General features: G+C 38.0%; 1 protein-coding gene across 7 annotated transcripts; it reads right to left on the minus strand.

The window, feature by feature from the left end:
• Positions 1 to 2,186: 2,186 nt before the first annotated feature.
• Positions 2,187 to 10,278, minus strand: LOC143854199 (uncharacterized). Of its 7 annotated transcripts, XR_013237462.1 has the most exons (7): positions 9,499 to 10,278; positions 9,347 to 9,415; positions 9,145 to 9,200; positions 7,770 to 7,823; positions 4,336 to 7,636; positions 4,072 to 4,139; positions 2,187 to 2,470 (listed from the first exon to the last, which is right to left on the minus strand). XR_013237462.1 is itself a non-coding variant. In XM_077364052.1 (5 exons), exons 1-4 carry the CDS (start codon positions 9,741 to 9,743, stop codon positions 7,801 to 7,803), a joined length of 393 nt encoding a protein of 130 aa, XP_077220167.1. In that variant the 5' UTR covers positions 9,744 to 10,270; the 3' UTR covers positions 7,217 to 7,636; positions 7,770 to 7,800. The 7 variants fall into 7 exon arrangements, 2 of the variants coding, with proteins under 2 accessions (XP_077220167.1, XP_077220159.1); XR_013237460.1 differs by lacking the exon at positions 2,187 to 2,470 and adding an exon at positions 2,610 to 3,965 and having other exon boundaries at positions 4,072 to 7,636; XR_013237461.1 differs by lacking the exon at positions 2,187 to 2,470 and adding an exon at positions 2,610 to 3,977 and having other exon boundaries at positions 4,072 to 7,636.
• Positions 10,279 to 11,921: the final 1,643 nt, after the last annotated feature.

The raw sequence follows: 11,921 nt of genomic DNA on the forward strand, positions 1-11,921 counted from the left end.
GGTGTATATAATATTACACCGACGGTCATGACTGTCATTAAATCCCAAGTGGCCTTTGGATACGTATATTTACCATCGTGTTTGGAGCATTGGTAATTACACCGACGGTTACTGACCATTGGTGAATATGCTATTCAGCGACGTTTTCAGAGCGTCGGTGATAAGACCGACATTCAAAAAACATCGCTGGATTTCTTCAACCCTTAACCGTACTAGAGAAATTGGAGGTCAGTGACTGTAATGAGTTGGTGTCTTGGCCAAAGGAGGTCGGGTTGCATGACCTTCCTTCTCTCCAATATTTACAAATCGAGCGGTGTCCTAAACTCAAGTCATTGGGAAAGGACGAGGAGGCCCTTCCCATCACGCTTAGATCTCTCTTTATATCCTACGGTTGTGATAGCCTCAAGTGTATGCCTACAAGGGGGCTAGGAAAACTGAGTTCCCTCCAACATCTGGACTTGGTTACTCAATGCCCACTCTTCAATCCCTTATGATATTCTCATGTTCTAATCTTAAATCCATGTCCAAGGGGATTTTCAACAACCTTACATCGCTCAAAGAATTGGTAATTAGAAATTGTCCGCAATTGGAGTCATTTGAAGGCGAGGAGCTACCCACCACGCTTACATTTCTCTCGATCTCCGACTGTCCTAATCTCAAATCCCTATCCAAGGGGATGGGTAACAACCTCACCTCCCTCGAACAATTATTTATTTATAACTGTCCACAACTAGAGTCATTGCCAAACATCATCGGCTGTCCTAATCTCAAATCCCTATCCAAGGGGATGGGTAACAACCTCACCTCCCTCGAACAATTATTTATTTATAACTGTCCACAACTAGAGTCATTGCCAAACATCATCGGCCTCCGTAGAATGACAATTAGAAAGTGCCCTCTAATGCAGCAGTTTCCAGAGGGAATGCTCGACATGCTTACATATCTCGAGGTTGATAATGTTGAGATCTTTTCTAAACACCTTACATCCCTCCAATCCTTGGATATTTTTCGATGTTCACAACTCGAATTCTCTCCAAGCATGCTACTGCCCCCCATGCTTAAAACCCTCAGTATCTATTCTTGTGATAATCTGAAATCCCTGCCCAACGGGATGTTGAAGAACCTCACCTCCCTCAAAAAATTGACCATTCGTTATTGTCCTCAACTCCTTTCCTTGCCGGAGGAAGGGCTGCCCACCATGCTTCAGGAATTAGATATTGCTGGCTGTCCGGAAGTAGAGAAACAGTGTCAAAAGGACGGAGGCCAATATTGGCCCAATATCTCACACATCCCCAAAATATGGATAAATAACTCGTGGGTTTGAAGACTACTCTGGAGAAGGTACACGACTGTCTCTCCTCTTGGCTTTTGTTTTATATTTTTTTTGGTATGTAAGATGGGATTGAACCTCCGACCTCCAGGTTGATGAAAAAGCCTTAACCATTGAGTTAGAGGTTGAATCCCAAATTAGGGCTCTTGGATTTTATTAATCATATGAATAGATTTTGACCTCCGGATACACTGATACAGGCTTGCTTGTGCTTTAAAGTTAGGTATAGATCATTGTTAATGGAACTGTGGGCTATGATTTCCAAAGATTTATTCTTAGTCCCAGTTTAGATCGTGGTGTTTGGAGTTTGACGTAGCTCATTCTAATTCTTATCAATCAAACCTTTGTTACCATTTGAAATCTATCCAGATCTAGGTTGCCCAGATACAACTGCATAATTACGTACAAAACGAAAAACATACGGTTGTGAAAGTCATCTTAATCTAGTATGGCTGAAGTAAGCAGGGAAATGTTGAAACATCCTATGCAACTTCATGGAAAAATTATCATTGGAGCAGACATGGCTGCACTTTGATTGTTGAAACCACCGACGGTCCTGACCGTCGGTAAATATAGATAAATTTTTTTTTTTTTTAAATCCCTTTATTTTGAATTTGTCCATCAAATGGAGATACAACCTTTTCACCATACTATGAAGTCTTATCCTATTAACTTCCATTAGTCTTATATCCTGTTAGACACCTTTTTGGGCCATGGATATTATTTAGTAGATCGGATTCGTTTGGTAGACATATATTGAGATCTGATTTCTTTTAATTATAGTTGATTTTCCCCTCGGTTATAACTTATTGTTGGGACTTTACTTAGATGAGTTGTTTTCTATTGATGAAGTACTGTAAAAGCTCTTCATCTCTATATAATTCTAGCTGCTTTTGATTATTATTTTGATTTCAGATTGCATGTTGCTATTAAACTGAAGTAGAAACAATTTCTACTTTCCAAAGTTCCCAGAAATTCAGAAAATGATATGTAAACCTACACCAGCATTACGTCTGTGATCTCCTTCAGCATCCTTTTCACTATGATTGCAAACAAATTCAAGGGTGAATTTGCATCCCAAAACATCCATTAACTTGTATCAAATCTAGAAATCTAATCAGTCACCTCCTTCAATTGCACCTACCAAAAAAAAAGCTCCTTCCATTACAAGTTTACACAGGTTAATTGAATGCATGCATACAAGCTTAAGGAAAGGAACACATAAAGAATACTGCTTATGCATGACCCAAATATAAAACAGTAACGGGCTTAATGAAAAAAATAACCTTTCTCTTTAAGCTGTGAAAAAACAGTATCTATAGTAGTGTTACAGAATAAGAACAAATCTCATACTCATATATGAGGAGATGAAAATCTTGATGTCAAAGTAATGAGTTTATCAGTATAAGGTTGCAAAAAAATTGTTACAATTCTACAATTAGATTCAAATCCCCCAAAAAATGATGGTGATCCAAATTGAATCATATTGTACAGAAATTCTGAACTTAAATCACGCAAGTCACTGGTGAGAGAAGAAATGAATTGCCAGTTTGGTGACAGCAGTAATTTTAGAGCTATGATAAGTCCCGTTTGACCCATTGTTCACGTATTCACCGGTAATGGAAACCTCTCTCGGAGAAGCGTGACCTCGGTGCTATCTCTTCAAGGGATCAGCTCCGAAGGTGGGGGAATTTTAAGAGATAACAGATCACTTTGCGGATTCCATCCTTGTTTTAAGAGTTTTCTCAAAAAACATTATGCCTTTGTTTTTGTCTTTTCCATCTTAAGGGTTTGGCTACCGGCCAACTTTATCACTTTCTATCTTTAGAGTTTGGCAATCAGCCACCTCTCTGTCCTTTTGAGTTTGGTCAATCACCAACACCTTTCTTTTCCTATCCTTGTAATATCTTGTAATATTTATTGTTGTTCAATATGTTGTAACATTATATTTATTAATTGAGAAATTAAGCAACCAAGAGGTTAGTAGTATATCTCCACTGACATTGTCTTCTCTATGTATCTATTGTGCTCCTCTTCTCTTGGTTTCTCTAGTGGAACCTGTGATAGATTCCTTACATGGTATCAGAGGACAATTGAGCTCAACTGTCTTGATCCAACAAATCCTCTTTCCCCTCTCCTACCCCCTATCGCTTCTGCAACGAAAACTATGACCTCCTCCACAGTTGCCAACCCCAACTCTCGCCCCTCTCCTTGCCATCTCCTTCCTCACCGCCCACAATCACCAACCTTAATCACCTTGTGTCTGTCTTCCTCGTAGTCAACTCCTCCTCGATCCACAACCTTCGTCTTCCCCATCAACCTCACTTCCCCACCTACAAATACTGACCCCATGGTTACATGGCTTAAAGATGGCATTTGAAAACCTAAGGCCATGATTTCCATCAAACACCCCATCCTCAAGTGCTACCTTACTTCCTTGACCGCAACCTTTGATCCCACATGCTTCGCTAAAGCCTCCCACCATGCCCACTGGCGACAAGCCATGCAACACATATTCAATGCTCTTCTTTAGAATTAGACCTGGTCCCTAGTACTACGACCCCAACCTCACATGAAGCTTGTTGGTTGCAAGTGGGTCTGGAAGACCAAACTGAAGTCTGTTGGTTCTCTCAATCTACACAAAGCTCTACTCATTCAAAAAAAAAATATTTATGTGCCCATCTCATCTCATCATCATTAAAACTAGATTTTTACAAGGTGGTGGTAGTTTAAGGACATACCAATTGTGAGAGTCATAGCTGTTGTTGCGCTTATCCCCCATCACAAACACATAGCCTTTAGGAACAAGCTGCACAAGCAACAGAAAATAACAGATGTTCAGTAGAGATATATTAGCTCAGGGGCTTGCTTAGCAGAGTCTATCAGCTTTATGACATTTGGTAATATGAAACCAGAGTATACACATCAAGTACACAATTTTTTAAATTATTTCAGCAATAATAGAGAAGCTTTCTTATATAATTCCGAGCTAAAGAATCAGCTACCAATATGCGTGAGAAATATCAGCCCCGAACGTCGGTGAAGGACCGCCGGTGAAATGCAAGTTTCTTGTAGTGTCCTATCTTCTCCCTTTGTCATACTAGTAAAAGTGCACGTGCGTTTGCAAGTGTGACAAAGGTATTTTACAACATAAAACTGGATGGCAAGGCATGTAAACATTAAACAAATATTAATGACCAGTTACCTGATTGTGCAGATTCAGAACATGGATACATTAATAAGATGAGTAACATCTGCTAGAGAAACCTTACACTGAGTGAATAAATAAATCAGAAACATGTTTGGAATCCATTTCCAAGACCAATTCAAAGCATAACATATAATTTTAAATCTGCCTTTTCGTCAATATTTGTACAACAAGTAGTTCTTGCGCACATGTCACATTCATTTTCAGACTATAGACCACAATGTCACTTAGCCATAAACTTTTAAGAAAGAAATTATGGAACATCAAGACTAAGGTGCTCATTAGTCATGCAGGGCAACTTGTAGGGAAATGTACGAGGAAGCACAAGTCAAAGTTAAAAAGGTAAAAAGTGATCCAAAAGGGGCTGAAATAAGGCACTATGAGCTTAATTCTGCTATTATAATTCCACAAACATGACTCTTTCACGGTCACATTTGCACAAGACACCTTTAACTTGAGATCGACAGTCACAAGATGATAATATCTGGAAATGGCAATTAGTTTTAACTTTTAAGCTAATTCATTCAAGAAATGATAACAAGGGAGTAGGATCTCCATTTGAAAATCCCATTCAATAGTATATATCTTGCCATAGGGACTGTTCGTGGTTCTAGGCAACATTTAACTCCCGCTAGTATTAGATAGGCTTGTGATGGAAAACCCAAAGAGCAACTAAAAATCAATGAAATGGGCTATGTTTGGTGTGATTTAGAAGGGTCTTGTCCTTGTCACCGAGACTCAACACTAATTGAAACAAAACAATGCTTCTAGGCTTCAATGGAACAGATTTCATATCTGTTCATGTGGAGATTTTATCGCAATGTAATCATTCCCAAGAGAGAAATTCACATCCAAATAGGCTGAGATCAAATTCCAAAGGAGATCTCCAACTCATAAAAGCACTTTAGGTCACTACAATGTAGGTGAAGATGTTCAGTCCAAACCAAAACCCCAATTTCTGCATACGTTCAGTCACTTCAAATGAAACTTAAAAGAAGCATGCATTCACAGGTACAGCTTCAAACCTAAGAATTAACATCACTTTCAACATATTCAAGAAGATAGGAAAATAGCGTGGCCGCATAGGCCTATCTTTAAACACCATATATGCAAAAATAAAGGGTTCCTGCAACAAGTAACTCGGTTGTTAGACGGGACATAAGTTGCTATGAAAAGGCCCCTGAACTGTTGGTTTCCTGCTCAATTTATTGGGCATGTAGGTCCCTTGAGGATTCCATCGCAATCCTAAATTAACACAAAGGGATCTAGCATCTTGGAAAGGAAGCAATAAAGACATGCACAGGCACATTCAATGGAATTCCATCCAAAGCTCAAAATCCACTCACACATACCTAGAATTTAACAATTGCACCACAATATTAAAATCAGTTTTCTATAAGAGGGCCGTTCATGAGAAACTGTGTTTAGGCTCCGAGCTTAGGACCTCCTACATAATTGACATTTTCAAGCAGTTGATGAGGATCTAAATGAGGCTGCCTTGGAGAATTAATTGGAGATCTAAGTTGGGGAGAAAATCACCAACCATAGGGGGCTGGACTCCCAGTTTTGCAGAGATTTTAATGAACATAGGTTAAACCTACTTACAAATCATCACGAAGATCATAGGACTTTCAGCAAAACATGCAAGGAATGGAGGATGCAAAACATTGTTGAAATCAATTGAAACCTTGCTTTAAACAAGGGGATTAAATGGGAAAAAGGAAATTAAGCTTCAAAACAAAGCTTTGAAATTCCTCCGTTCCAAACAAAAATAGCAAGCAAAGAAGTCTTCTTGCAAAACTCCGAATCACCGAAACCCTAGTCAATTTCATAATGTATTTCGTATGGTACTCATCTGCTTCCTAGAAATGGACAGCTGTTTCAACACGCAATCCCCCTTAAGTAACTCATCAAATAATAAAAAGGAAAACAAATCAACAGTGACATACCTGCCCTTTGCTGCGTGCTGATGCCGACCCCATCTACTTCCAAAGCAAACAAAACAATTCTCATAGAATAAAGAGAGATTAGCCAAGCCATTGTGGAGCATGTAAATTCAAGGTAAGCCACTGAGGATAAAAAAATAAATAACTATTCTAAAGGTTTAAAGACCCCATGAATTAATTCACTAAAAAACCATGAATTTTCTAACATTGGGGCCTACATAATCTTCTCAGTACAGAAATAACATACGAAAAATACTATCCAGGGGAATTTAAATAACCATAATAGTTCTACACAATCTTCTAAACCAAAACCAACATAATACCATTAGCAATCTTTTAGTTAAATGTACCCATGATTTGCACCCATAAAACAACAACGATTGTATAACTTAAGTTGTAATATACATATGAAATGATCCAAAAGACAGATGGCTTACAAAATTGGCTTGCTAATTAGTTTACTTGCACGTTGCTTTTGAAAGAGTTTGGAGTGTCACAGTGTTTTATGCTTTGACAGGAAGTGGAGGCCATCCTTTTTACTTGACTGTTACTTTGGAGAAAGTGACCACACACAACACTGCGATCCCTTTTTTTTGTATCTTGTCTCAATGTATGCAATAAAATAGCGATTATTTCAGATGAAAAGAGCAAGGAAAAAGGGGTTAATCAGCTATTTGTCCACTCTCATATACCTCAATTATATCTATAGACAATATGACAAAGATAGAAAGGTACCACAATTTAAATACTTTCTTAGAAGAACCGATTGTGAGTCATAGACAATTGGACTCGAATTTACAATTATGTTTTAGTCCAATAATAAGTTTTGAACTTACAATCCATTCTCAGAATCTAAAACAAACATGGCCTGAGTAAACTTTAGAACATGTAACCATATTCCAACATACCAATGTTAGCAGCATTCTACTACCTATCACAGAGCCCTTTGAACTTAACCGCAGCCAAATGCAACAATATAGGCGATGAACGAAATTAGGAAAAATAGTGCCCACAAATAGCAATCAATAGAGTAACCAACCCATCGTCACCATTGTCCAAGCCAATTCATCACTACAAGAAAAGTGACATTCACCGACGGTCATGACCATCGGTGCATATGCCAAGCAACCCATCCTCTCTCTTCTGAACAATCTGCAAGGGCAAAAAAAAATTAAAATAAAACAGGGAGGAAGAAGATCAACATATTGGGAGAGACGATTTCAAGATGACTAAGACACATTCAGATGACAAAGGGAGCTTATAAATTCGGTGTAATATTACATACACCAGTAATTTTCTGACAGCCTACAGGATTATCATTTGTTAAGTTCAGTAGAACCTGTCAAGGAGTGGAAACACATAAAGTTTCAAATGTTTGTTCCGTGCTCTGTCATGAAATAAGATACCAAATGGATCCAAACTGAATTGAATAAACATTTGATCCAAACAAGCACCAAGGCAGCAGTGAGACAAATTTTAAAGTATAAAAACAAGCACCACAAGGTAATGTAAAAACAAGGGAAACTGATTTTAAAGTATAAAAGATTTAAAAACACTTTCTCCAACAGCTTAAGCTTTTGGATTAACTGGTTGTTTAACACAAAACATTAGGACATCAGGGGTCATATCTCTTTAGTCTATAAAACATTGTCCAATCTGTAATCTATGGTAACAGAACTCGAAATCTAGTGTTGGAAAGGGAGCTCAGGCTACTGATAATTTTTTATATCCGAGATGAAAAAATTGACATGCAAGAATAAACAGTTTTATACACACACATTCTCACCATCACATTTTGATAAAATTATAATATGTACTAAAAAAATGGGGAAGGTGAGAGATGTGAGTTGGAACATTTTCGCACAATGATTTATTGAAGTTCTAGAAAATCATGGTTTTTCGATTGACCATTTGCTGAAATTCTATTGGGTTCATAAAGTATTTTGAATGCATAGTCAGTTTGCAAAAAATTAAGCATGGATTGCTTTATATTTAGGTTGTTTGACATTTATTACCAACCATTCCATGTTAAAATGGTAGCACATAATAAATATTGAAACATGGCTCCTTGATTGCTTACAAAACATAAGTAATAACAATGTTTGTCGAGTTTGATAAATGGGCTGCTAGTCGGTGCCAAAATTCTGAGATAATCGTGTGTTTGTACTGGAAACAATGCCAGAAGGAACTTGTGTTGAAAAATGGGATAGTCCAAAACCCACACCCAAATCCACAGTCAAAAATGGCAACAACCCACAAACAAATCGCATTTGTAACACTAAAGAAATCCTTAAAACAGGATTTCAAAATGGAAAAAACCCACAAATAAATCACAATTATAACACAAAGCAATCATATAAAGAGTATTTCTAATCAATCTTTAAGCACAACATGGCACTGTTTCAAAAAACATATGGAGAAGAGCATCGAAACATCTCTTTGTGCCATTTCTACAAACATGTAGCAGGTGGAAATGGTTGGTACGAAATAAAATTCATCTCTTTGCGCCATCTCTTTACTCTTTCCAAAAGAGTAAAGAAGAGATTAGAGATTTAAGATAAATCTCTAAAAAGGAGATTCAAAACCCTAATTTTCAAGAGAAAAAAAATAGAAAAAGAGATTCAAAATCCTAGGGCACTGTAAATAAACGAGATTCATACTCTTTCTTCTTCGCCTTCTTTTGTGAAGGGAAGCCCCTTCTATTGAAACCAAAACCCTAGAAAAAGCAATTGAAACTGAAATCAAAACCCTAGATTTAAGATAAATCTGAGAAGATGAGATTCAAAACCCTTATTTTCCAAGGGAAAAAAAAGAAAACGAGATTCAAAACCCTAGGGCAATGTGAATAAATGAGATTCATACCCTTTCTCCTTCGCCTTCTTTTGTGAGAAAACCAGATTCAAAACCTCTTCTCTTAAAGAAACCAAAACCCTAGAAAAAAAGACAATTGAAAATGAATATCAAAACCCTTAAAAGCAAATCAAAACCCTAGAAATAAAATCACAAATACCTACCTTTTGAGGAAGATGCCGGAGAGAGGGTTGCCGGAGAGATAGTCCACACAGAGGAGGGTGAAAACAGTGCGCGGGAGGGAGAAAAAGGATATGCGTGCGTGGTCCATCTCTTTTAATCTTGGGTTTTTACTAAGACCTTCTTCACCGATGGTCAATAAAACCCGCCGGAAGTGATTATTCCTTGATTTTACCAACGTCGTTGAAAACAAAGAAAAAATTTGGTCCGAGCCATAGGATAAACGCATGTTTTGCGACGTTTTGATAGCAAACACCGCTGATTAACAACATTTAGGGATGTTTAGTGAACGCCGGTGATTATTCCTAGCACGGACAACATGAAATTTAAATGCACCGGCGTTAACCAAATAAACGCCAGTAATTATATCATTTAGGGACCTTTTTTGTCGGTAAAAGAACGCCGCTGAAGGTGAACTTTCTTGTAGTGAGGGATGTTCAGGCCATTATTTATAAATTGATTTCCCATACAAGAATAAACAACACATATAGAGTTGCATGCACGTTTTGCTACCCATCAGTACAACGACCAGGCATCTCCAAAAGCCTGGTACTATTGTTCAAGACCTGTTCAATAGCAGATAGATAGGGAGATGATCCATTGGAATAGAAAGCCTATGATCATGGAGGAAGGAGAACATTGAGAAGAGAGATTCGATTCTATTCCCTTTCGTAGAAAGGAGATATGCACAAGAGAGTGGGAAACGTGTGTTTCCATCAGTTCATACGCTTGGAAATAAGAAGGGGGAGCCATCTTTTGCAAAATTTCATGGATCTTTCTAAGGGTTTGATCAAGTGTCAAAAGAAGGAGATGCTTAAGGGTCTCTCCAAACGGGTAGTTTGTAGAAGCCATAATAATTGTTCTTCGTTAAATTTTTCTGAAGTTCGGATTCATGGTCCTTAATCCATCAAGGGAGGATGTCACCAATGGATTTGGCCTTTTAAAATCTCCCTCTGTATGCGCTCGCTATACCACTTCAGATCTTTTGCAAGTTTCGATGGACACTGTAGACACCCCCACTTTGCTCTGCTTTAATCAATGAAGAAGTTAATGTTTTTTTGTCGGTCTTCCAGTGTTTTCCATTACTGTGTCTATCTATTACATTTCCTCAACCTTTTTAGTTGTTTCTGTCACGTTTTGCATTTTTCTGCCAAGTGTTGAAGAGGGTCATTCACAAGAATTCAACAAGAGAGAGTTTGGACCCACTTGACGGACCCGAATTGAACATTTTGATCAAGCAAGTGTACCTGCATTGTTTTGTACTCATTTGGATCTAAGAAAATAAAATAGCTTTCCATGGGTGGCCCATATGTGTTTTTGGTCATTATGCAGTGTGGTTCACTAAGTTGAAACAAGCGGGCCCGCCAAAGTTTTGAGGATTGGATTCCATGAGAAATTCGGCCAAAGAATGAGCTTAGCATTTTGTGGTGGGATTTAAAATCAAGTGACTCACTAAATATGTGTGGGGCCCACCCAAAGCGATTCAATTTTGTTCTTCTGAGTCCATGATTAAAAGTATTGAAATCTAATGGAAAAGATTTGTGGGACATGACCACCCGTATTGTGACCCACCAATTAAGCAATTCCGAATCATCCTATGAAGGCGGTGTGAAGGGCGTGATTTACTTATATCGAGGCTTGTTAGTTGAGTGGTTTAGATTATCATATGGTAGTAGGTTGTGAGGTGTAATCAATTTACATCATGGATCTCCAATTGAAAGGTTTGGATCAACTCATCGAATTGATTAAAGGGGTACAACTAGTTCATGTATTGAGGCAGAGTAATTGTGCGGTTGAGATCGTATTATGGCAATAGGCGTGGAGAGGCAAATTAATTCACATTTGTTGACCATCAATAGGATGGTTAAGATCATCCCACAAAAGTTGTTCAAGAGGTGTGCTCATTGTTAAAATTGAAATTCGCATTGGGATCCATAGATCTAACGGTCTGGATCATCTCATTTTCATGGTTTAGTGGTACAATGAATTTACAAGTTGACTGTCAAATGGATGGTTTGGATCAATCTAATCTCCCCAACCGACCCCCCTCTCTCCCTTTCCTAATTATATTCGTCCATTGCTTTTTATTTAATCTCTTTTATTTTCATATTCCAGAGTCCAATGGCCTAATCTCTCTATGAATATACCATTTCCAGTGTGGCCCCACAAGTGGAAGCGATATATTAGTGGTGCAATTTGCACAACTTCTATTTCATGAAGGGTATATAAAAGGTAATTTCTATTTTTTAAGCCTCTGTGAGACCATCAAAATGGACGGTTTAGATCATCCTATGAAGTGGGCCCAGATATTGTTCTTAAAAAGAAGATCCTTTTTGGTCCTATTTAGGCCCTTTTAGCAAAATTGATTTTTCAGGGGGTATCCACTTGTGTCTCGGTCATATGGTGA

Source organism: Tasmannia lanceolata, unplaced genomic scaffold (genome assembly GCF_043159265.1).
Source record: "Tasmannia lanceolata isolate RefF3 unplaced genomic scaffold, GAP_Taslan_0.1 ptg000003l, whole genome shotgun sequence".
In the NCBI taxonomy this organism is placed as follows: domain Eukaryota; kingdom Viridiplantae; phylum Streptophyta; class Magnoliopsida; order Canellales; family Winteraceae; genus Tasmannia; species Tasmannia lanceolata.

What these genes read in the sequence shown, in the direction of transcription:
- LOC143854199 (XM_077364044.1), bottom strand. Translation starts at nt 9,743, where the DNA reads ATGCGTTTATCCTATGGCTCGGACCAAATTTTTTCTTTGTTTTCAACG. An exon ending in TCCGGCATCTTCCTCAAAAG is followed by an intron (nt 9,416 to 9,498) that starts GTAGGTATTTGT and finishes CTTTTTTTCTAG; the next exon opens with GGTTTTGGTTTCTTTAAGAG. An exon ending in AAGAAGGCGAAGGAGAAAGG is followed by an intron (nt 9,201 to 9,346) that starts GTATGAATCTCA and finishes TGCTTTTTCTAG; the next exon opens with GGTTTTGGTTTCAATAGAAG.